This window comes from Anticarsia gemmatalis, chromosome 9, assembly GCF_050436995.1.
Source record: "Anticarsia gemmatalis isolate Benzon Research Colony breed Stoneville strain chromosome 9, ilAntGemm2 primary, whole genome shotgun sequence".
Lineage (NCBI taxonomy): Eukaryota > Metazoa > Arthropoda > Insecta > Lepidoptera > Erebidae > Anticarsia > Anticarsia gemmatalis.
The window spans coordinates 1,134,412-1,161,136 of record NC_134753.1 but is presented as its reverse complement, the minus strand read 5'-3'; the positions used below and the strand labels follow the sequence as shown (position 1 = coordinate 1,161,136).

The following is a 26,725-nucleotide window of genomic DNA, read 5'->3' as shown; positions in this document are numbered from 1 at the left end:
ATGCCTAAAAGCCTGTCATGAATGCTGATCATTAATTAGAATATAAACAAAATAATGATTCATAAAACAACTTGTGAATGGATTTGAATAATTGATTTGATTAATGCGTCACTTAGCGTCATCAGTAATGTAATAGAGATAACTATGTATGTCTTATATTAAATCTTTTTATTAGGTCGGGGAAAAAGTCTTTTCGCATTATAGTATGCATGAACATGTAATAAAATCTTTTCTCTACACAAAAAAGCTCGATATTTGGGTACTTCACGAGCTCACTGAAAGAAACCTAATAAACCGTGTACTCATTTGTGATTCTTGAAGCCAAAAAGATTTTATTACAAGTTCATACATACTATAGTGCGAAAATACTTTTTTCCCGACCTATTATTTTTATAACTTATTAGTGTCCCACTGCTGGGCAAGAATCTCCTCCTGAACGAGGGAGGGCTAAACTGTACCAAAAATAGTAATATTATAGTATAATAATAATTAATGCTTGTTTAAAATATATATCAAAATCTAACAAAGGTTTTAGTTGATTTCATGTGTTTAACTAAATCATGTTAATTTTCATGCGTTTAGCAATAAAATACATCTATTACGATGACAATTAAATGTTATTTTTATTTATGAAAAAAGATATCATTCTTTTTGCTAGAATAAAAAAATACCGGACACAGAACACGCGTGACTTAAAAAATGCGTACAAGTAAAATTTATTTTATTACCTTAAAAGACATAAGACAAAAAAATGTATTTCTATACCTAAATAAAATGTTTAAATTTTCTAGATTTTTTTAGTCCATTAATATTCATGTAAAAATTCTGTAAAACGATATGCCTGTAACGAAATTTAATTCGGGTTTTTTCTGCCAATAATGATAAAAATCTTTAATGGCGAAGTTGTGTCACATCCTCTTTTATGATTGAATTAAAATGTAGACGCATACTCAGATAAATGTAAAGATTGATAAAAGTGCATTGACTTTTGGCAATTAATTATTTTAATTATTGCTAGCTGTGTTTTTTTTTGTTGATATAAGAAATATAGTGCTACTGCTGCTATACTGCTGAAATATATTAAGATTCTTAATTCCTTTATCCAAATTATTAATTTCGACGATTCTTACTAATATTATAAATGCGAAAGTTAGTGAGGATGATTTCTTCACTTTTAAAAATAGTACTCCAAACTATGTTTGTTTATATTATATAGTAGATATGTTAGTTTGTTACTCTTTCATTCACGAAAATCCTACTGGACGGATTTGGATTAAATTCAAGTCACATATAGTTTATATATAGCATTAACCCATAGGATACTTTTATCACTAGGCAATCTTTCAAAGCAGACGAAATCGCGTACAGAAACTGATATATTATAATTAACATAACGGTACTGACTAAAATATGTAGGTACCTGCCATTATAAAAAATATGAATTTATAAAAAAAAACAGCAACTCGAAGAAACTCCCACACACCCATCCGAATCTAAACCTCTTCAATGGTGCTTAACCACACTTACTCATTTGTTTACATTGTTACAATGTAAACACTTGTTTAAGTTTTGCCACGCGCTACTACGACTCGCATCGGCCTTGTGTTGACACATGTCTATAATGATTCATTCATACTTTGTATGTTTGTATCAGGGATGTTAGAGCTCTGTAATTGTATCCGAAACAATCGAATATCCGAAAAAAATAAAGGTTTCTGATAAATTCTACATTTATCAGAAACCTTTAATTTTTTGTCTTGTCCCTTGATAAACTAAAAATATGACTTATTTTGAAGAAATTTGGTGGTTAATTATATATTTTGGGGGACAAAAGACGCTGTTTCACACATAAACTATATTTTTATTGTCACTACGGTTTCTTATACAAATACCAGGCTTATGGATTTTATTGTGGGTTATGGGGTACAATAAATGCTTTTAAAATACACTCACCGGCACGGAAACTTGGCCACATACGAATTTGGCGATATTTTTTATATTATTATATTTTTATTACTAAATCAATGGTAGATTGATTGATTAAGTGTTTGTTAGGATATTTAAAGTGTTAATTAAAAGATTAACTCACCAATAATAAAGTTTTTAAGTTTTTTACTTTCACGAAAAAAAGTTTCATCACTTTCCACAAAAACAAAAACACTGTAACTGGAAACTAAGCGAAATGTCTTTAAAGTTTTTACATTTTAGTATAGTGTGTTTCCTCCTCGTGCCCTTATAACCGCTTGCATTCGATCAGGCATGCTTTGAATGATGTTTCTGACGTCAACTTGCGGTATACTGTTCCAAGCGGATACTGCTGCACTTCGAAGTTCGTTTAAAGTTAGGGGAGGGTTGGATACCGACTTAATCTTTCTTTTAAGCATATCCCAGATATGCTCTATTGGATTTAGGTCTGGGCTTCGCGCTGGCCATATCAGTTTTTGAATACCGACCTCTTCCAGGTATTCTTCAACGCAATTTGCGACGTGGGGGCGTGCATTATCGTGCATTAATCTGAATTGCTCGTGTCCAATGAATCCAGAATAAGGCACAACATGTTCCTGAAGAACCTCCTCCATGTATCGCACAGCTGTAAGGCGATTATCGACAACAACCAGCTCCGTGCGTGCATCGGAACTAATGCCTCCCCAAACCATTATTGAGCCTCCATAAAAACTCACTGTTTGTGTGGTGGTGATTGGTAGAAATCGCTCTCCTCTTCTTCTCCACACTCGTTCCCGACCGTCAGGAGCACGTAAAGCTATCCTACACTCATCTGTGAACAATACGTTTGCCCATTGCTCATGCGTCCAGTTAGCGTGTTCTCGAGCGAAGCGAAGTCGAGCTACTCGGTGTTGTCTGAGGAGTTGTGGACCTCGCGCTGGCCTACGAGCTTTTAAATTAACTTCCTCCATTCGTCTTCTCACCGTACGCTCACTCACATTCACACCTCTTGAAATTTGAAGTCGCTGGCGTATCTCAACTGCGGTGAGGTAGCGGTTTCTCAGAATTTCTAAGATAATAAAGCGATCGTCTCGAGCCGATGTGCACCTTTGGCCTCCACTACCTGGTCTGCGGGTGTGCCCGCCCGTCTCTCGGTATCGTTTCAGGGCATACTGCATTGATGACCGAGGTACATTAAGTGCAGCAGCAACTTCACGCTGTGACATCCCTTGGTCAATCAGTGCTACAGCTTGTGCAACTTTTGCAGGTGTTAGGGGCATCCTTTATTGGTTTAAAGCACGCCTACTTACGAAATAACAAACAGGAAATCACAAAAGTAAAAAAATGTAACAGAAAACCTTCAACATCACACAAAATCAAACTTGCAACTTAGTCGCTAAAATGACCCGAACCGACTAAAGCTCAGAACTAACGTCATAGTGCACTCAATCGTTATGAATTACCCTCTTGAGCTGAAGTAAACATTTTTTTGACCTACCTGCACTACAAACCGTCAACTGAAACACTTAAAATTTTTGTTATCGCGAGATAAGTGATTGGCCAAGATTCCGTGCCGCTGAGTGTATGTTCACTTTTTTATTTAAATATGATCTATTTAAAACTAACGGATATACCAAAAATAATTTCATATCAGTAACCGTATCCGAAAACGATGTAATATAATTTTATTAACACAGTATACTATTAGAAATAAATTAAACTCTCGAGAAAAAGAAGTAAGGCCTAAACATACTAAAATAATGGGTTAGAATAAATTATAACTACATATACGGATCTGAAATTTCTTCTCCATAACATCCCTAGTTATGTATGTATGTAGTAAACAGTCATCGTAGCATCGTGCAGTAAGATGCGTTTATAAATATCACTTTGTTATAATTAGATGACACAAACCAGTCAAGAAAACATAATTCTTAATAGGTACATTTGTATTTAAATGACTTGCACAGATTATTGTACAATGGTGAATGGAGTTGTCGCAAGTTGAATCATTCGTACGCGTTGTAAAGAGTTGTACTAAAGAGTACTTATATAAATATTACTAACTGACCCGGCACACGTTGTTTTGCCATATAAATAAAAAAAAATAGTTTCACTTAGGGGTATGAAAAATAGATGTTGGCCGATTCTCAGGCCTACTCAAAATGCTCACCAAATTTCATGAGAATCGGTCAAGCCGTTTCGGAGGAGTACGGCAACGAAAACTGTGACGCAAGAATTTTATACATATATTAGATATTACTAGAGGCCACTCGCGACTTCGTCCGCGTGGAAATCCATTCCGTGTAAATCCCGATCCCTCAGGAACTCCGGAATAAAAAGCCTATGTGTTATTCTGGGTCTTCAGCTTCATACATACTAATTTCATCGTAATCGGTTCAGTAGTACTTGCGTGAAAGAGTAACAAACATCCATCCATACGTATTCGCATTAATAGTATTAGTAGGATGTACCATAATATTAAACCCTGAGTTGCTCATATTTTAAAAATAATTATAAGATGTAAATCACTTCAAAACTACTGAACCGATTTTAATAAAATTCGGTTAACTGGTTTTTCTTGCCTCGGGAAACGTAGGACTGAGGTTAAAAAATCGGTGGTAAATAGAAAAATGGTTATTTTAAAAAATATTGTGTTACACTTTTCTTCTAACAATTTTATGAAAATAAACTAAGTATCTATTTAAAAAATACTTAAAGGTATTAAAGTGAAACGTTATTTCGATGAAGATTACTGGAATGTAACATTGAAATGATTAAGAATTTATACATAAACAATCAATTTCAAAGTAGTATGAAGAATCTAATTATAATATCGATTAACTAATAACTAATCATACAAGCTAGACATAATATATTATTTTCCATTTTCATAATATAGGCGATTTAGATGACAATTTTAAAATCAAAAAGTTATGCATATTTTAATCGGTATATTTTTGAATTTTTATATAAAACAATAATTATTGAAATATGTGTTTGTTTTTAGTCTCATATGCATTTAGATGATACAGCATTTTTATATACGAGTATATGCTATTAACTACAGTTCGTGACTCTTTTTGCATGTATAGTGTATAATATTAGGTCGGGGAAAAATTCTTTTCGCATTAAAGTATGTATGAACTTGTAATAAAATCTTTTCTCTACACAAAAAAGCTCGATATTTGGGTACTTACCGAGCTCACTCAAAGAAACCTAATGAACCGTGTACTCTTTTGTGATTCTTGAAGCCAAAGAGATTTTATTACAAGTTCATACATACTATATTGCGAAAAGACTTTTTCCCCGACCTAATATATACCCAATAGTAGTAGTAGTATGTACGACGGTTACTGACGGTAGTTTTGTCCAAAACGTTAAGTCAGCACAGGCTAAAACATTTTATTAAGCATTCGTTTGATCCCAACGAAGATATGAAACTATGACGTCACTATCTCGTAGCTGATTTAACTGGTAGTCGACTACTGATCGCAAGCTGTCTTTATGCAAAATTTTATCAAAATCGATGGTTAGTGGTCAGTGGTTTAGCTATGGAGTGTAACAGACAAACAGACAAACAATGTTTTCTTGTATGATAATAGTATTGATAAAATAAGTGTCAAAATTAACCAGTTATATGTTAAAATATATAATTAACTCGTATATAGCCATATTAGTTATGTATAACACCATGTTTTTTTGTAAAGAAAACAATGTAGTCAAATGTCAATATTACAATAAAATAGGTGGCTAACATTTTTCGAAAAGTTAATCGATACAGTGTTTTTTTATTTATTTTTTAAGTGGGTGTGGGTATTTCAATTTATTATTTTTATTTATTTATTTCAAACTGTTTTTTGAATTAATAATGTTTTACTACATTTGACACGGATCTACTGTTAGAACTCAAGGTCGCAATTGTAAAAGGTATGAATATGAAATAATTTCTATGCATTAAATTTTATATTTATAATAACAAAACAAAACCGACTCTACTCATTCGTTCGGCACAATACCTATGTGCGCAGCAACTCTAATTGGTAAAAATTACACAGAAATGCGTTTAGTAGTTTTGGACTTAACAGGAACAGAGACAAGAAGCCCCAAAAAAGAGGTTTTACATCACATTTTTATAATTCTTGAAGATTATTTTATGTGCATGGTAACTAAGAAAATGCAGAAATTATAAAACGACCATAGGTCGAGGTCCACAATGACTAAATAATATTAAATCGGAATAATTTGTAATTTGATACAAATGGGTGTATGTAAATTAGCATATATTATAACTTATGCCATTCATTGATGTATGATAAGAAAGGTTAAATTACTTTCTGCCTTCTACTGGGTCTATAGATTTTAAATATTTTAAGTTGAAGATATAGTTTATCAACTTGTCTATCTAGAATTTTCGTAAAAATTTACGTATGATAGTTTTTTATCTGATTTATCTGAAAATTACTTAAAATATCTTATTGCTGCAATATTATGTTCTAGAAAAATAATGAAGTCTTATTTTAATTGTGTGGTAATTATACAACGATACTTGCTAGATTTTCTTGCTTTGCTTGGTAATTCATACACCTCATCAAACATGCACACTTTGCCCACAAATTAATAAGAATCATAAATAATAATAATATTTAAATAGCTTTCATACATAGTAAATATAGGCAAATAAATATGTTTTAATAATAGCATCTATAATATATTTTTTTTAAGACAACTCCCGCACTAAGAATTGCTCCTGTGTTGCGGGGACTTTTACAAACAAACAACGGACACAAAGCACAATCAGACCCGAAACAATTATTTGTGGATCGCACAAACAATTGTTCCGTGCCGGAATCTCACCCACGACCTCCCGACGCAACAGTAGAGACATGGAGACCTAAACCATTGCGCCACAGAGGCAGTCAATTAACCTTTGTTTAAAAAAAACTTAAAAAAGATTTCCTCAATCCTTTCAACAACATTCATTAAAACATACACACAACTCCACAATCCCTGAAGAGATAATACAATGTACGTATGTATGTACAAACAGTAGTGGAAATGTGAAAATCATATACATTTCCACGCAAATGTTATGTCACGTCCCCTGGAGAGTACGCGAGACCTCGTTATAAACTACGTGACTCGTTTCTGTATATTTGTATGTTTGTATTTAGATATTTTGTATGTATGCCGATTATTGGAAGAGTTCTTTGTTAAAGGTATACTCTGTATTGTGAGAGAACGATTTTGTTGAACATGTGCAATGTGCATCTATGCCGTTCAATTTATTTAGTTCGTAAACTTAACTGTTTGACAATCGAAGAACTTATATTGGCCGCGACTATCTTCGCATAGATTCGAAACACAAAGGAATAAATTGTAGCTTTCCAAAGAACCTCTCTTACCCCCGGTTTCTGAGGTACATTAAGCGGTAGTTTATCTATTCAATAGCGTTAAAACTCATATAAAAAACGCTATTGAATAGATAAACTACCACTAAATATACTCAGTAACCGGGGATTAGTGCTCTCTCTTCCACCTTCAGTAAGTCAGTCAGTCAGTAACAGAAGAGTTATATATATTTTAGCAGTGAAAGGGTAACAACCAGTTTCGCTTATATTTCGGATGTTGTGTAGATAACCTTTCTAATTCGATGATACCTTCGCCCAGCAATGAGACAATAGGATGAAATAATAAACAAATACATGACGACATCATGTCATTCGTTGTGGTCAACACCACGCGGTACTATCATGGACTTCACAAATCATTTTCCTCTAATAATTGTCATGGTTTGGGTTTTGTTTTCTGTTAGATATTTGTGTGTTTGTAAAAGAGCTCATAAAGCAAGACTAATAGCGCGCTTTTCTATCTTTTATCGTTTCATCATACTTATCTTAAGGAACAGCTAAAGTCACTGACTTCTTAAACATTTATTTCAATTCATTAAGAAACAAATTTGATTGTCTTTTTGAATTTTCCCCTATACTTTGGCTATAACTTTTGACGAAGAAACTGGCCGTAAGAAGCGACCTTTTGGCATTTGAAATGTCTTAATATTTGTCCTGAATAAGTTAAAGAGCGCTGGTTGTTTCATACAAAACTTTTAGATGCTTACTACTTGTTGTCATAAAAAGTAGGAAATTTTACCTCTCCTCTTGGTGCTAAAGTAGTATTTTAAAAGAGAATAATCTATATTAATATTATAAAGCTAAATAATTTGTTTGTTTGTTTGAACGTACTAATATCAGAAACTACTGGCTCGAATTGTAAAATTATTTTTGTGTTGAATAGACCTAGTAAGGCTTTAGGCTATATAACATCCCGCTGCGACCAAAAGGAGCAGAGTAGCAGTAAAAATGTTACAAAAACAGGGAAAATTATGACCCATTCTCTCTTATGTGGCGCAGGCGAAGTTGCGCGGGTCAGCTAGTGAAGTGAAGCTAGTCAAATAAAACACAAACAATCTCAAATGTTCAAGAACTCGTGTTCGTGCGTAATGGCGGTAATCTTTCAATAAGTAGCGACGAACGGCAGATTGACGCGTCCGTTGTGCGTAGGCGCCATGAGACACTTTCTCTAAGATTGTAAGATAATCATTATATCATTACACGATGACAATGTCGTAATTACCATTAAAACTGATCTATGTTCTTTTCTTTTAATATAATAACCTAAGGTTTTTTAACAGAGCAGTGATAGCCGAGTGGTTTAAGTTGACACCTCCCACGCAAGTGGTCGCAGGTTCGAACCCGAGGCAACACACCAAGGACTTTTCGAAGTTATGTGTGTATTAGAAATAATTATCACATGCTCCAACGGTGAAGGAAAACATCGTGAGGAAACCTTGCACGCCTAAAAATATGTTTAAAAAACATTATTGAGGGCATGCAAAGTCCCCAACCCGCACTAGGCCAGCGTGGTGGAAGGGAGGAGACCCTTGCCCAGCAGTGGGACATTAATGGGTTAAATTTATTTATTATTTATTTATTAAGTTTTTTTAACCATGTGTATTTATTTAACCTGACGTAATAATTGAAATACCAAATTCGGGTATCAATTTAAAAAGGTACGGAGTGATCTAAATTGTAATTTATTTATTTAACCCGCTAACCTTATATTGTTTGTATGATCGACTACCATATACTGAAAATCTAATCGCATAATTTTGCTATGGCGTGGGCGGTGTCAATACAAAAGCTTTAACCGAAAATAAAGAAAGGCTTGTAAAATAATTTCAGATATGAATGTGATTTCAAGGAACCAATATGAATCTGTAGCATCTTTCTGTGAAAACGCATGCTCCATTTCAAAAGTATTAACTGCACGTTTGGCGCAGTGGTTTAAGCGGTCACCTCGCCGCAACAACCGTAGCGCCGCGTGTGGTGGGTTCGAATCCCACCCGGGACAAATCTTTGTGTGATGAGCACGAGTATTTGTCCTGAGCCTGGAAGTTAATGTATCTATATAAGTATGTATTTAGAAGTATATAAGTATGTTTATCAGATATTTGGTTACCATAGAACAAAATCTGCTTAGTTTGGAATCAAATGACCGTGTGTGAGTTGTCCAATAATATTTATATTTATTTTATTTCTTTTATTAAGAATCAGTAGCGCGTCATAAAGTGGCTAATGTTTAATCACCCACTTGGAACAAGACACAGGTGTTAATTATCTACAATCAATTACTTCAGCGATAGGCCTACTTGTCCCACTTGATTATCTATCCTTGTGAGAAGATATCCTGGAAAATATATGTTTATTTAAAGATTATAAGATTGATGATTCAGTACAATAGGATATCAGCGAAGATCAACATGAGGATCAGTCTCTCTGGTTAAGCTATACTTGCCAAGGTTAGTCTGTGGATGGGTGAACATATTATACACATCGGTTTCTCTGTGTTTCGGAAGGCACGCTAAATCGTGGGTCTCGGCTGTCTTAAAAATCTTTGAAAGTCGTAAGCAGTAGTCAGACGCTTGGCGGTCTGAAAACCAGACTTACCTTTCGAATCTCGGTATGTACAATATGGTCAACCATCCACTAAACAACCTCGCCAAACGTTGCTTAACCTGAGAAATCTACCGAATCATTGTTGTTACTTTAAAGTAAAACTACGCAGGTACAAAACCGACATAAAATCACGTCACAGCCACATGCCCGATAACAAACAAGTGCTAGCGATTTAAACTTGAATTCCAAACTGTAGCGCAATTCTGTATAGTCTGTACCATCGAGTATCGAGAGTTTGACATTTAAAATTAACTGCCAAAATCTATACTAATCTATACTGATATTATAAAGCTGAAGAGTTTGTTTGTTTGAACGCGCTAATCTCAGGATCTACTAGGCCGATTTGAAAAATTCTTTCAGTGTTAGATAGTCCATTTATCGAGGAAGGCTATAGGCTATATATCATCACGCTACCTTTATTAGGAGCGGAGTAGCACCGAAAAATGTTACAAAAACAGGGAAAATTATGACCTATTCTCCCTTATGTAACGCAAGCGAAGTTACGCGGGTCAGCTAGTAGTACATAAGAAGCCCGGTAGAGGCGCTAAACAGATTTTCGTGTAAAATTTCTCTATAGTTAGTCGGTCGTCGGTAGTCGATAGTATGTAGTAGAGAATCAAGCTACTGAGCCGTAAAGGAAAAAGACTGTGCGATAACACAATGTTTATAACATTATCAATAAGATTAGGGAAAACAGCAGTGATCAAAGTTCATACAACAACATGACGTATAGAAACAAGATTAGTTTGGGTAAAACTATTGGTTATCAAATTTCGTCTAGCCGCATGACTTATGAGCAATGAGCATACGTTATAGTTATAGAATATATAAAATAAATATTTACAGAATTCTAAATGTAAAGGTTATTTTGTTCATAGGTCAGGTGCGTTATGCGTAGTACTGGTAACCAGCGGTCCTGTATGACAAGATGTATGGATGTGAATGAAGCAAAGGAAGTTTGTAAGGATCGTACCAAGTGGCGTTCTCTGGTCCCTGCCTACTCCTATAGGAAAAAGACGTGATTTTATGTATGTATGTAAAAATACTTCAATAATATAAAAAACGTAAAGTATAGAATTACGACTAGCTAAGCTAGCTACTCCCGATAAAACCGAATGCTATATCGGTCGAGGGTCAAATCATACTTTTAAATACCAAACTAAAACTGACTTACAACTCTAAAACTACAAAACAACTGTTGAATTTTTCTACTTTACTCTCTAAATACTTTTGCCACAATAAAAATAATTCTAAATCTCTACTACAATTACATTTGCCAGAAGCGAGATATCTATAGATAGTTCCAAACAGTTACACGAAATACTTTTTGCCATAATAATATAACAACAAATAATTTCAATTAGGTCTTCTTTTAATACTTTTAACCCAAAATACGGATATTCTTTTCAGAATCGAGATGTATCTATATAATTTCAGCTATCAACTCTACATTTAATAATGATTTTGTCAAAATAGAGATATAGTTCATTTCAGATGACCACCTCTTTTTCATTTTACTTTGGCCCTTAACTCTAAATACTTTTACCAGAATCGTGATATAAGTAATTAAATAACTGCTCTGCTTGGAAAAAATTGCCAGTTACTCTAAACAAGTTTGCCAGAATAAACATCTGATATTTCAAATGCCAACTCTAAGTACTAATCAAATCTAATTTGAATACTTTTGCCAGACTAACTTCTAAGCTGTGCATCTACTGCTTCGGAATTTTAGCGTACGGACCGTAAGGATCTGTCTCTTTGATGAATGATTTTATATTTGTACACCACCAAGTGGTAGGACGTAATTGTTTGTAACACCTATTGTATATAACCTATGTTCACAAATAAATTAATTGAAATTGAATTTGTATACATTTCTATGACACCGGAGTGCCGACCGAGTGGACGCAGTACCATAGAAATTAATACAAAGCAACAAATCAAAGGCCATACGTTCCGATGCCGACGCAGTAGACGCGCAGATTTATACTAACTTCTAAATACTCTTGCCACAATAGTGCTATATTCCATATTCCAACTAGCAATTCTGCTAGAAATACCTTTGCCAGAAGACTTAGAGAAGAAGGCACACATCATGTAAGAAGTAGCAAGTACCTGTACCTGAGTCTCTTGCCAATCTTCAGTCCGGTGGGCAGACCGGTGAATTGTGGCATTTCCTTCTTCACCGCCCCAACTATAACAAGTGGAAATATACCGGTCAAATAAAATAAGTAATAATCTAAGAATGAGAAGAAATCCCACTAATGCAAGAACATCAGGAATTTTCGTGAATTTGTAGAAAAATTCGAAAAAAATAAATTAAGCAATTAAACTTAACCCATTAATGTCCCACTGGTGGGCAAGGGTCCCGTAATGAGAGAGGAGTAGGCCCTGAGTCCACCACGCTAGTCAATTGCGGGTTGGGTTGTATACCTTCAAGAACTATTCTAAATAACTCTCAGGCATAAAGGTTGCCTCACAATGTTTTCCGTCACCGTTGGAACAAGTAATAATTATTTCTAATACATACATAACTTTGAAAAGTCATTGGTGTGTTGCCTCGGTTTTGAATCTGCGACTACGTGCGTGGAAGGTGTCAACTTATATCACTCGGCTGTCACTTTCCTAATATATATCTTTTATTTTTACTTTATCCTTTAAAATAACAGAAGTCACCTAGTAACAATGCAATCTTAATCTTTATCTGAAAGTATTAAAATATTGAAAGAAATAGTATTAACAATGCAATAAAGATCTGATAAAGAGCTCAAGCGTTTTCTATTGTGCCTGGTGCGAACGTACTCGAGAGGTTAAACTAGTTAATTTAAAAATACACAGCACTGCCGGTACATTAAGTGCATATGTCATACTTTCCTTGCGTATTCCAGAATTACAAAAACTAGGCCTTTTATCAGTCCTGAATAAGTAAATTGTACCTTATCAGGTGGATTTTTTACTGATGTTTTAATATATTTGCTGTCATTTATCTTGCAGATAAGTTATCTGACGCATATCTTTAAGCTGTTGAAATTAGACTCAGAGATAATATTATGTTTTTATGAAGAGCTGTTCAATTGCGAAACTTGGATGCAACAGTATTTCGAGAATGCATTTTTTTATTGTTGTCTAATCAACGACAACAGGAAGCCGAGAAATTGAAATGTTTGTCTTCCTAACCTTAAAAATATTTCGTTACCAGAGTTATAGGCTGATTTTTCTGAGGTTAAATAAGTTTATTTTATGAATAACATTGGTGATTATTTACGAGGACATAATTAGATGGAGTATCAATCAAAATGATTCGAAACTCTCTGAATATGGAGAAATCGGTACTTTTTAAATACAAATTGCGGCCTAGCCTAGGGACACTAAAGGAGACATTAAAAAAAAATAGAGAATCTGTCAATGGGCTAACATATTTCTGTTTACAGTTATTAAATAATCACATTATATACTGTACTATTCCTTTAGGAAACTTCTTAGTGAAACACTCAAACCTTGAGCAGTATGTGAGTGAGTTGAGTTAAAGTGTTGGATCAGTAAATATAGCGTCTGTCGTCAGGTCGCTCGTTCAGAATTCGTCCGCCACAAGTAGATAATGACCGTGTCCGGTGTGGACCGACAAGACACGTATTATCACGAGCGGGACGGACTTGGGACGGGGGCTTGGGTGCATAGTGTACGGCATAATTTTTATTGTACTAGTAAAAACGACGAAACAGGCAGGCCGAGGAAACGTTGGCGTGTCAATTTGGACACCTATCTGGAAGGGTGGCAGGAGACGGCTGAGGATAGAGACCGGTGGAGGAGTTTGGGGAGACCTTTGCCCAGCAAGGGGACAACATAGGTTAAAAAAAAATCTCGTAAAAAGTTTATTGTAATGATTGTTTAACTATTGAATTTATTGATACTTTCATACTTTCTACTCATATTAAAATACGATTTTACTTTTGGAAGTCTTTTCACGCGAACGTCGGGGACGGAGCTAGCGTCTTATAAATGTGAAATTCTTTATACTTGTTATTATTTAACGACTGAACTGCTGATTATAGTGAAATCTAGTAAGGTAATGGAAAACTCGAGATCAAATAAATATGGATAACTGTTTTTATAAAAATCACCACTAACTGACTAAATGCTCTTTAAAAGTGTAGTCACAATTAAAGCAGCGCTACCTGGTCAGCTGGTAACTTCATAATAATATATCTAGACTGTTAGATAATAGATAAAATTCTTTAGGTTTTATTATTATCTTCATAATGTAATGACCAGTAAGCCAATAATCCTGTTGTTTGCGACGATAAATAATTTGCAGATTAATAAAAAAACCCTACTATCCCAAGCGTGGAAATCATTAAAGCATATTGTAATCTTATAATAAACTAGCGGATTGACTTCGTCCGGGTATAGTATAATTTTATCCAGTTGATTCAATTCCTATAGGAAGTTTGATCCCAATAAACTGCTACAAACATATTTTAAAAAATCCAATTTAGTTCAGTTGTTCAAAGATTATTAAATTTTGTTATAGATTACTTTTGATCAGGCTTATTTCTTGAATTCAATATACCATAGGTACCTTGATTTGATATTATAGTCACCCAATTTTTTGAAATTATTGAAAGACTATTTCAGGTTGTGTTTTTATAATTTAATTTATTTTCACAAACCAAATTTTCTTTTATAAAAAACCAAATAAAAATTGTAAAAATCGCTGTAGATTTACCAATAAAAACATTTGATGGCCAGTAAACAGGTTATCACATGCTTTCATTAGAGACTTGGAGTTATCAGTTCCTTAATCAGGATAGTAATTTGGCCGATAGCATTACGATACCATACAAGTCAATTATTTATTGTCATTATTTATATTTAAACAAAACTTCGCTTTTGATAAGATCGTTGCAGAAACGTGATGCTTATTAATATATTTGTTAATTCTAGATAGAACTAGATAGGATAATAATATAGGAGTTCATGCCTCAATAAACCATAGTCACGCTGATCGATCTCTGAGGTTAAGCTACGCTTGCCGAGATTGGTCCGTGGATGGGTGACCCTATTATACATTCCGAGTTTCTCCGTGTTTTGGAAGGCACGTTAAATTATTAGTCGACAGTGGAAGATCTGAACTTTTTTCATGACATCGCCAATGTGCTCGGCGTTTGTCTTTCTAGGGCGCCCATTCCCGACGCTTCCATTTACAATAAGTTTTCATTTAATTAATAAACAAATAAATGCTGTAACACAAATTTTACCTCCCTACAAAATCAAAACTAAGCACCCAAACTCATCACCATTATTGTGGGCCCATCGCACCTCTGACCTAACTCCCTCTCTGCGCAGTATATCAAGAGGAACCACATACAGCTGACCCTCTGTCGTTTGATCCGTGCTCATGTACTCATGGACTCTGGCTACAGACTCGACCAAACTGTTCGTGTAATATCTTATGTATTATATTGTATTGCTTATATATTCTTTGAGAGAACAGATGATATTATCATGTCTACAAAACTGACTATATTTTTCACATAAGAGATTAGTGATTCTCGACAGTAGCTATTTATTTTAATTTTTTACTAGCTTTTACCCGCGACTTCGTCCGCCACTTGAAATTTCGTCGAATGGGAATGCGTCATTTTCCCGGTAAGAAGTAGTCTATGTCCTTTCTCGGGTATCAAAATATCTCCTTACCAAATTTCATGCAATTTGGTTCAGTACTTTAGGCGTGATTGAGTAACAGACAGACAGATAGACAGAGTTACTTTCGCATTTATAATATTAGTATGGATATGGATTAATTCTTTTATTTTATAGCTGTACTCGCCGGATGGATAAATATATTTAGATAAATCTAAATATTGACCCGCTAAAAATCATAAACCATTTTTTATATTGACAAAAACTTAGTTAAGTTATATTACCACCTGGATACCAATTAACAAATAAATATATTTCTACAAGAGACTACTTAGCGACCACAGATAAGAATGTGACGTCACTAACTAATTATTATGTCATTACTTATATACTGGCCGTTTGTTTGTTTGACCTTCTTAAAAACTAATTAATAGATACAAATAAATAAGTATGTTTCTTAACATAATATATGTATGTATGTTTTGATATATTTAGTTGTACTTCAATATTATTATAAGTATAAGTGAGGAATTTGGTCTGTATGTTACCCTTTCACTGCTAAAATGATGAACTGATTTTCATGAAATTCTGAATACAGTCAGTTGAAGACTTAGAAGAAGCCGCTCGTGTCTGCAATTTAGGACATTGTAGAGGTCGTAGCAAATATATATAACCTACCTTGATTAAAATAAAGTATGAGAATTTTTATAATATAATAGTATAATATTTTGCCTAACATTACACTAATTTCCAAGTCTGGGGGTGTAATTTTTTGGCCTTGAGTCTTCCATGGTTGCCAAGTGTTTGAGGATTATATATCATTTTGAAAACTATATAAAAGAAACGTTAGGTTTCCTTACAAAACTTTCCTTCGCGCTCAAAACAAATGACAATTGATTTGTATCAACAATTAAAATGTCATAAGTCACTTTTAAACTGATAGTTATAACACAAAAACTTGACTTATCTCGATTAACAAGTCCATAATAATCTAAAATTATAAACAGTTTAATTAATACGATGAAAGAAAAACTAAGATCTTAATGATAACTAAAGGTTTGTAGTTTCTAAATGTCTTGAACTTTAGTTAGTTGCGATAAAGGTGGGTCTACGCTTGAGGAGCCGAGCACAAATTTCTTTGAGAATTCGTGCTTTTCTTTTAATAATATCGCCAAACTGTGAACCAGTTCGTTGGCTTATTCGATGCTTGCCGGACGGTAAAATCGAATATATCTGTAGATTTGTTTTCGACAAAACACCGGTCGCAAATACCGCGCCTGAAGAAAAACCGAATTGTAACGATTTGACCTGAAGGAATAACGCGATCGGTACAAGTCGAGCAAGTGCAGTATTTGCTTGGAGTAGGTTTTGTTTTTTGATAAATACTGTCGAACCGAATATGTATGTAGCAAGCCTAACCCCCGATTTCTGAGGTCGGTAGTTTATCTATTCAATAGCGTTAAAAGTCATATTCCGAGCTAGTGGTAGATTCAGTAATTGTAACGACTATCATAAGTGTCAATATTTGACCTAAATGAATAAATGATGTGATTTTGATTTTATAAAAAACGCTATTGAATAGATAAACTACCGATAAATGTACTCAGATTACGGGGGAAAGTCAGTCCATACTGATCGGATTCGAGCTCGACTTTTGCTGCACTGATGTTTAACTCCTAGTACTGACTATAATATTGTAGACTCACCTTAACAATCTTCAGGTATAGGTTATCCAGTCAATAAAATAATAAAAACACTAATTTACGTGAAGATGTTATCAAATGCATGTTAAACTAAACTTTAACACATTAAACACATGTTTTTGGTTAATATTAACATAAAAATCGTATATTTTTAAGATAAAATGTTTTAAATATTCAGTTATCGATTGGATGTAACATTTTGATTGTTTTTTTAAATGAGTATTAATTGAATTAATTGATAACATTTTGTGGCGCCCGCCTGATTACTTTGATTATATTATTATAACTGGACAACTCACACACGGTCATTTGATTCCAAACTAAGCAGAGCTTGGTTACCAAGTAACTGATAAACATACTTATATACTTCTAAATACATACATATATAGATACATTAACAACCAGGCTCAGAAATAAAACACGTGGGATTCGAACCCACCACACGCGGCGCTACGGTTATTGCGGCAAGTTGACTACTGCGCCAAACGTGCAGTTACTCTCTTCACTTCGCAACTTTCGGTCCTGGACCATTTCCCGGTCATGTCTAATACCATCCCATCGGGCTATGAACTGGCCTAGTGCGGGTTTGACTTTGCATACCTTCAAGAACAGTTCTTCAAGGTAGGCAAAGTTTATTTCTAGTTTTTTTTTATTATTTCAGTTTATTACTTTCATTAGCTTTTTCATATTGTGTCGGGATTATTTTTTCAATACATATTACAATAAAAATATTCCAAGAACACGGACTAAATAAGAAAAAATACTATTTCATATATATAGTTAAATATAAGTAATAATAATATAATGAAAATGCATACTTTATCTACTTTAAACTGCATACTTTACTTGCCAATAAAAAGATAATGTAAAAATATTCATTAGGTACAAATATTCCTTTAGGAAAACTCTAGAAAACGCAATTCTTCGTTCTTCTTAATCAATATGCATGTAAATATAAATAAATTCTCAAACAGATAACTATCAAAACACTAACAAACTATTTTACAATGCAAAACTTTTCCTACTGATTTTCAGATAGTATTATATTTCTTAACACAATTTTATCAGCTAGTAATAACCTTTTATTATGTTAAGTATATTCATATTTATATTATGTATACTGCAAATGTTCACGATCATTTATGTACTTTAGGTCATTCACCTTCTATTCTGCAACCTTTTCGTATATACTAGGTAGTAGTTTGTAAATTTTTAACGACATGGCTAGACGAGAGGACTCGAAATTGCAATTTTTACATGTCTTCAAGAGAGGTGGAATAAAAAATTCTTAAATAGATTTAACTGTCTGCTGAATAGACTGTCCTACTGCTGGACAAGGGCCCCCTCCAGGACTGACGAAGGGATGAGTCTATAGATCAGATTACCAATCCAAAAATCTGTCCTCACCACACGCGGCGCTACAGTTATTGCGGCGAGATGACCACTTTAACCTCTGCCTCCGTTGCGAAGTGGTTTATTTCACCACGCCATACGTCATACATGCCACGCCACGCATACCATTGCGACGGGAGATGGTGGGTTCGATTCCCACACGGAACAATTATTTGTGCAATCCACAAATAATTGTCTCGGGTCTGGTTGTGCTTTGTGTCCGTTGTTTGTATGTTTCTAAAAGTCCCCGCGGCACAAGAGCAATTATTAGAGCGGGAGTTGTCTTTAAAAAAACAAACAAACAAAACACTGCGCCAAACGAGTAGTTAAAATATATAATTATTTCAAAGTATACAGGCGTTGATCGATTTTTAATTCCCTGATAGCTGTTCGACTCCAGGAAATAGCTCAACAGAACCTACTTATTATTCCAGCAGCGAAACTCCTCACTTGTCAACGATACAGCCTCTAAATTATATTTAGTTTATCAGCACACAATCGTACATACCAATAGGCCTATACATCTATATAATCTATACTAATCTATACTAATATTATAAAGCTGAAGAGTTTGTTTGTTTGATTGTTTGTTTGTTTGTTTGTTTGAACGCGCTAATCTCAGGAACTACTGGTCCGATTTGAAAAATTCTTTCAGTGTTAGATAGCCCATTTATCGAGGAAGGCTATAGGCTATATATCATCACGCTACGACCAATAGGAGCAGAGTACCAGTAAAAAATGTTACAAAAACGGGGGAAATTATGATCCATTCTCTCTTATGTGACGCAAACGAAGTTGCGCGGGTCAGCTATCTGATCTATACCTTCAGTTACAGCAGGCGAGATAGTATTATGTTGGGAGCACAAAAATGGTTGAACGTATTTGGCAAAATTTATACTTATTTCCTCAAATGATAATACACGTCTATAAATACTAATCTGTGTATAATTGTGAACGGTTCTAGAACATCATATTTTTGTATGTTGTATGATGATTTTTATTGCAAAACTTACCTATAATTGACAAGATAATTTAATGATTAATGATAACTATCACTTCGAAGCCACGCTTACAAATCAATTTAATTGTAAACAATGATACCTACTTTTTATTCAGTGAAAATAGGTACTTGTATGTTCTAGACATTTTTTGAAAAGATCCATCACTAGCTTCTGTCCACGATTCCCTCCGCGTGAAAAGATTTCCCAGGGTATAAAAAATATCCCATATGTTAATCCAGGTGTATGCTATCGGTGTATCAAAATCCGTCTAGCAGTGTTTTCGTGAAAAAAGTAAAAACCATACATATCCATTCCATCCATATAATGTTAGTAGGATTTTATAAAGGGAACGGGATATATTTTATTAACCCTTAAACTAAAACACTTCTTACTAGCCGTTTCTACTTCTCGAAAGTATCAGTAAATGCCAATATCAAAAAAAACAACTCCCGCACTTAGAATTGCTCTTGTGTCCAGGTTACAAACATACAAAAAACGGATACAAAGTACAACCAGACCTGAAACCATTATTTGTGGATCGAACAAATATTTGCTCCGTGTGGGAATCGAAAACTCACGACCTCCCGACACAATGCTATCGGCGTGGCGTACTGAACCACTGCGCCACGTAGGCAGTAAATAAGTATATACTTTCTATTATATTCAAATCAAGTTAAAAATAAAGCCCAATCTAATACAATGTCCTTCATTACATCATTTACATTATCTAATCAGTTCGCTAATCAGTATTTAGTCGTATTTCAGTACCGACACTATGTTTATCTTTCATCCGATATCTGCTTGCAATGAAGATACAATTGTCATGCTGATTTGTTATGTAGAAAATATATTTAGTACTAGATCATGTATATTTTTATATTAATGAAGATATGAAAACAGGTGTACAATTTTGGATATTATTTTGAAAATGACAGCAATGATATCGCAATTAGGTTTCAATGCGTTTCATTGATGACTTTTTTAAATTATGTGTATTAGAAATAAGTACGTAAGTATGATAATAATATTCGTTCGTTCAAGTAATTCTTGAAATTATGATAGCCGAGTAGGATCAGTGATATTGGAGTGGTCTAAGTTTGCAACTCCCATGCAAGTTGTCGACGGTTCGAACTTGAAGTAACGCACCAATGACTTTTGGCAATTTTGTGTGTATAATTTCTTTTAACAGTAAAGGAAAGCATCATAATGACATCTTGCCAGCCTAAAAGTTTTTTTTACGCAGTTCTCGAGGGCAAAGCGAGCCAGTTCCCATAAATTGAAGCAGGTAACCAAAACTCTGGCAACTATTGAGAAATATTAAATTATAAAAGACTAATCACACTTTGCCCAACGTGAGACTCAAGCCTGGGAGCTCATGATCTGCAGATTACACTATATCAACAGTGTCTTAAACGCTTCAACTGCTTTTTATTGCATCTAACATTAAAAACGTTTTCTTTCATAAGTGAGGCATGATGGTGGAACTTTTATAAAAGCAAAGTATGACAGAAATTTGGATAAAAATGATCTGTTCCTGGACAAAAGTGGGCATTTTAATGCAGAAGTTGACAAAGGTTCTTTAAACGACTATATTAAAACTTTAGTAATAAGCTTTTGACGTAAAATAGAATAGACCAATTGAGATTGAATCATCTATACTTATATACTTATAATATTATAAAGCTGAAGAGTTTGTTTGTTTGATTGTTTGTTTGTTTGTTTGAACGCGCTTATCTCAGGAACTACGGGTCCGATTTGAAAAAATCTTTCAGTGTTAGATAGCCCATTTATCGAGGAAGGCTATAGGCTATATAACATCACGCTACGGTTATTAGGAGCGGAGTAGCAACGAAAAATGTTACAAAAACGGGGAAAATTTTGACCAATTCTCTTAGGTGACGCAAGCGAAGTTGCGCGGGTCAGCTAGTATAAAATACTAGCTGACCCGGCAAACGTTGTTATGCCATATACCTAAATAAAAAAAGTGTCACCTAGAGGTATGAAAAATAGATGTTGGCCGATTTTCAGACCTACTCAATATGCTCACAAAATTCCATGCGAATCGGTCAAGCCGTTTCGGAGGAGTATGGCAACGAAAACTGTGACACGAGAATTTTATATATTAGATTAGCAGGGCTTTTAAAAGTCAAAAATATGTGTTACCTTTTAATAATATTTGTAGACTAATCACTCTTATCAGAAAATAAGTGATTAAATAGTCGAACACCAAAATCAGTGTCTATTTCACGCAACTTTACAACCAGCTGAACTAACTGTAAAGCTACGGCGTAGACAACATATAAGAAGCCCAATGAAATAACTACCATAAGTAATTTACACATAAGGTGCAATTTTAAATGCACTCATTTACATAATTCTGTACTAAAAAGAGATCAAAAGTTTCCAATATCTCTTAATACAAAACAATAAACAATGCGTTTATGTAACAAAAAAAAACAGAATTTTGTTTTTCCGTGAAAAAAATTCAGATTACGAGATAAGTCTTAAACTGGGCTATCTATATTATAAACTAGCTGACCCGCGCAACTTCGCTTGCGTCACATAAGAGAGAATTTTCCCCGTTGTTGTAACATTTTTCACTGGTACTCTGCTCCTATTGGTCGTAGCGTGATGATATATAGCCTATAGCCTTCCTCGATAAATGGACTATCTAACAGTGAAATAATTTTTCAAATCGGACCCGTAGTTCCTGAGATTAGCGCGTTCAAACAAACAAACTCCTCTGCTTTATAATATTAGTATAGATGAAAATAAATCAAATAAATGATGGATGTCTGTCTGTACTGTTATCTTGTTTGCGATAGTGTAAAACTTTCGAGAGTGCAATGAATCATGGTCAAACTATTTTTGTGCGAATTTGTTTTTGTAAATACGTGTTTTTGCGACTAATGACGTTGACAGTTGCTGCATAACATTTAGACAGCTACAAATTTGTAAACAATTATTGGAAATATGTTACACTAATATTGCATGCAGCTTTTTGAAGTGCAGATGTTACATCCCGTTATTTAGACAAAAGACACCAGCAGTAGCTTTAAAGCTTTTGCCATGCATAGCTTTTATATCCAACTAGAGGCTAGCCATGGTTTTGCCCAGTTGAAAAAGTTATCTAACAGAAAACCTTAACAAATTAACTTTACACTTAAATCTTCCTTGAAAATCGCTCTACTTGTCAGAGAAAATCGAAAATCCATTCAAAATATTTAACGTTTATCGCGAACATACAGACAGGCGTAGCGAGGAAACTTCATCATAATATTATACTGTAAGTAATTAACACAACCGTCTAAGTAAGTAGTACTTCATAAACTGTAGTGTTTTATTCAACTTGTGCCGAAACAAAGAAAACCCAAGGTAAACTTGTAAAAAATACAGAATTTATCGTAAAATACATTTTTTTTTCCTCCTCATTAAATTGGATGCAAATAAATGGTCAAATCTAATCAATAATGCAGCTTAAAGCAGTATAGACTATTGTTATGAGCGAATTATCAGATAAGAGCCTGTTTCAAATGCTACACGAGGCGCAAATTAAGTTCAAGGTTGGTAAGTTCCTTGTCGCTTATTCCCGTCACGTAAAGACTTGCTTAAGAAAAAGGTACGGAGTAAGGGTATCTTATACCCTTTGAGTTGGCCCTTTGATGTGGTTCGAGAGTGGTATATTTTATTATAAGTTTTTCGTTGTCAGTTGCACTTTAACTTGGGTATATGATTACAGACTTATGATAGACTAGCTGACCCGCACTCCGTACAGGTAGTCTTGCGAAAAATCGAGTTAGTCATAAGAGAACGCTATTTTTTTAGGCTTAAACGCAAATCTTTAAGCTTCATGACGTCTAAGTCTAAACTTTAAAGTCTTAAAGCCCTCGTGCTTTGGATGGTAAATTAAGCTTTTCCTAGTATCTATCTGTTGATGGTATCATGTCACAACTCCATTCGCTCTAAATCTTTATCAATTATGTAGAATTATCAATCATACGAAATGATTGAATGACTGTTAAAAAACAGAACCTTTACCCTATTTCAAAACATGATGACATCAATACTGACATACCTTCAACGCGTCAGAAGACAGACAAATAAAGATATCAGCGATTACTTATCCGGAACATACGATACAGACAATCACTTCTAGAACATCCTTAATACGATTTCCATAAGTTACGAATAATAATGTTATATCGACTGATATTGCATATGATATTCTGCCCGCGACTTCGTCCGCATAAAATCTCCCGGGGTAAAAAGTATCTTCAGTGTTAATCTAGATTAAAAATGATATGTGTCCTAAATTTCATTAAAATCCGTTGAGTAGTTTTTGCGTGAAAGGGTAACAAACGTTACAACATACATGTACTTCTTCTTTGTAATATCACTAGCTTTCTGCCCGCGGCTTTGCCCGCGTGGAATATTCAAAAATTCTCTTTTAGTTCTCCTTTACACTTCCTTCGGTATCTTTATATCAAAATCCAACTTTCTACGGTCAGTATTTTCTGTACGTTGTACTTGCTGTACTGTGTGTGTACCGGCTGTACGTTGACCACCAGACGAGTCAGTAACGGAAAAGTTTTATATGCATAAATGAATTGATTAAAGCAAATTATTATTAAAAGTAAGTTTGTACGGAAGTTGTTTTAAGTGACCACGTGTATGCATAATACAAAAGATCACTCTCAATTTTATTACTTTTATAATCCAATGAGCCAGTATTTTGACACGACCGTTGAGAGATCAGGCGCAGGACCGATGGCTTTACGTGCTCTCAGAGGCACGATGATCTTAGGTTTAGACTTTGTTACTTAGAGCAATTACTGAGAACTTCTAGACTGAAATATTAACCAATTTCAAAGCTTTGGGATAAAAACTTGGTTTGTTTTTTGTAATCGGATCCGAACCTACTTATTCTGCTGTTATTCTGCTGCTTAGGCACCAGCGGTTAACCGCAGGAGCTGCTAGCCGCGCGGTTGCGCGGTTGCAACCGCTTGAAAATTCATGGCAGTTAAGTGAGTACAATCACAGGCGGTTGCATATCAAACTGTAAGACCAGTTAACCGCGCGGTTAGCCGTTCTCGCGATTAAGCACCAGTGAGTAAGGTTTGTTACACACATATTAAGTTCGGAAATATTTACCAAACAACTATACCAACTCAACTCACTTGTTTGACTTGTGCCGATCGGTTTCATCTACACATATTCGTTCATGTCATCCGGCTAAGCCGATTAACGCCGAACTAAAGCCGGAACAGTAACACTCCTATATTTTTATCAATTCTAGTACATCTTCAAAAATATTTCAGGAATATGAACTAATAACTAAGTAATGTGCTTCATAACATTAAATAAACAGCTGTGTCTTCTCATTCTGATAAGATATGCTTACATTCAATACACGAACTTTTATCAGCGAGTGGCTACGAATACATCGTAGTTATACAAATGTCGATTAGATAATTTGTGTCTGTGAAATTAGGAAATAAATGAAGGTAAGGACTATGAGTAGGTTTGGATCCGGCAAACCGTATTTATTCCGCATTTTAGACAGCGCTGTTTTTGTATTTTGTATGCTTATTTGACAGCTTCGACAATTAACGATACAGAACAGTAGCTCAATTCTCTATTACTATCGACTTCCGACAACAGACCTGTCATTGAAAAATTTTGTATGAAAATCTGATCAGCGCCTCTGACGGGTATTGTAGGAAACATTTTGGCAGCACATTCTAAATGTCAAAATTTCGGTAGCTAGCCGGTTGTCGGTAGTCGATAGTGGTAGAGAATCGAGGTACAGTAGCGCGATTTTTTTTAATCGGAACCATCGAGTTTCGATAGTCTGACATTTAAAATGTACAGCAAAGATAGTTTCTACGACGCTCGTTAGAGGCGCTGAGCAGTTTGTCATACAATATTTGTCGATACCCGGTTTTTGGTAGTCGATAGTGGCAGAGAATAAAGCTACACAATAAAGATTTATTTGACAAAGCTTTAAACAAATCCTAAAGCTTCGTCTTTTTTATTTTTTACACAAGTCAAACGAACTTAATAAAAATGCTAGCAATGATTTTTTTTTCTCAAATAACGTATACACAAAAAATCTGCGCGTACGCCTAGAACATTAAGTTTTTATCAGAATGCCTATCACGTAACGAACAAACTAACATAGTATTCAGCCTAGTCATTCTGAGAAAGACTAAACTGTAATTACAGTAGCAAATCTGCGCGGCTCCACACGCTTTTGAAAAGCTTTTGGCTTTTAGGATTTAAAGAATAAGACTTCCTCAAATTGGTACTAATATCGGTAAATATTTAAAAACCACTTGATCAAGTAGGTAGAACCAATAATATTTGCATTCTCTTTCAAGATAAGTAGCTTGTATTAGTTAGAAATAAAGTGTTTAGCACTTTATTGAAAGAAAAAAGAATGTTGAGTGTACGTGCTTTCTACAACAATTAAAACCAACAAAACTTATTTTCTCATTCATTAATTTCACTTCTCAATCTGAAACTGCTCTGCACTGCTGAAAGTTTCAGAATTTATAGTATAAGGCAGACTGGTACGGTAGAGGACTTTGTTTTTACATATGTAGTTACAGATAGATAGCCTTACATTTAAAAGAGCACTAACCTATTGCGTTCTTTCGTTTGAAATGTTAGTATATAAAAACCTAGGTCCAGTGACTGACAGTTAATTTAGACATGAAAATTACTCATCACAAACATATTTGATAGAACGTAAGAAAAAAATAGTAGTAGATGATTACAGACACGATATGAGAACAAAAAAGTTGAAGTTAAAGTTAGTTTAATTTTATTTTTTCTACTTTTTTTAACAGTTAAATAAAACTGTTTATGTTTTTGTAAGTATGTTGTGCCTGTTTTTCTGAGTGCAAATTTAAAGACCTGTATTAATTTGAAAGCTGAAATACAGGAATATCTGTCAAATAAAGAGAAACAGCCCATGAAAGTTTCATGATTCAGACAAATTAATTTGCAATTAGATTTTAAGAAC

General features: G+C 34.3%; 1 protein-coding gene across 2 annotated transcripts in view; it reads right to left on the bottom strand.

The window, feature by feature from the left end:
* Window positions 1-26,725, bottom strand: part of LOC142975465 (protein peste-like) — an 81,742-nt gene that overhangs the window by 32,304 nt on the left and 22,713 nt on the right. Inside the window, exon 2 of one of the 2 annotated variants that reach the window (XM_076118314.1) lies at window positions 12,075-12,153. In XM_076118314.1, coding sequence (XP_075974429.1) covers window positions 12,075-12,133 — 59 coding nt within the window. In that variant the 5' untranslated portion in view covers window positions 12,134-12,153. The remainder of the gene's footprint in view (window positions 1-12,074; window positions 12,154-26,725) is intronic. The other variant, XM_076118316.1, reaches the window with a different exon arrangement.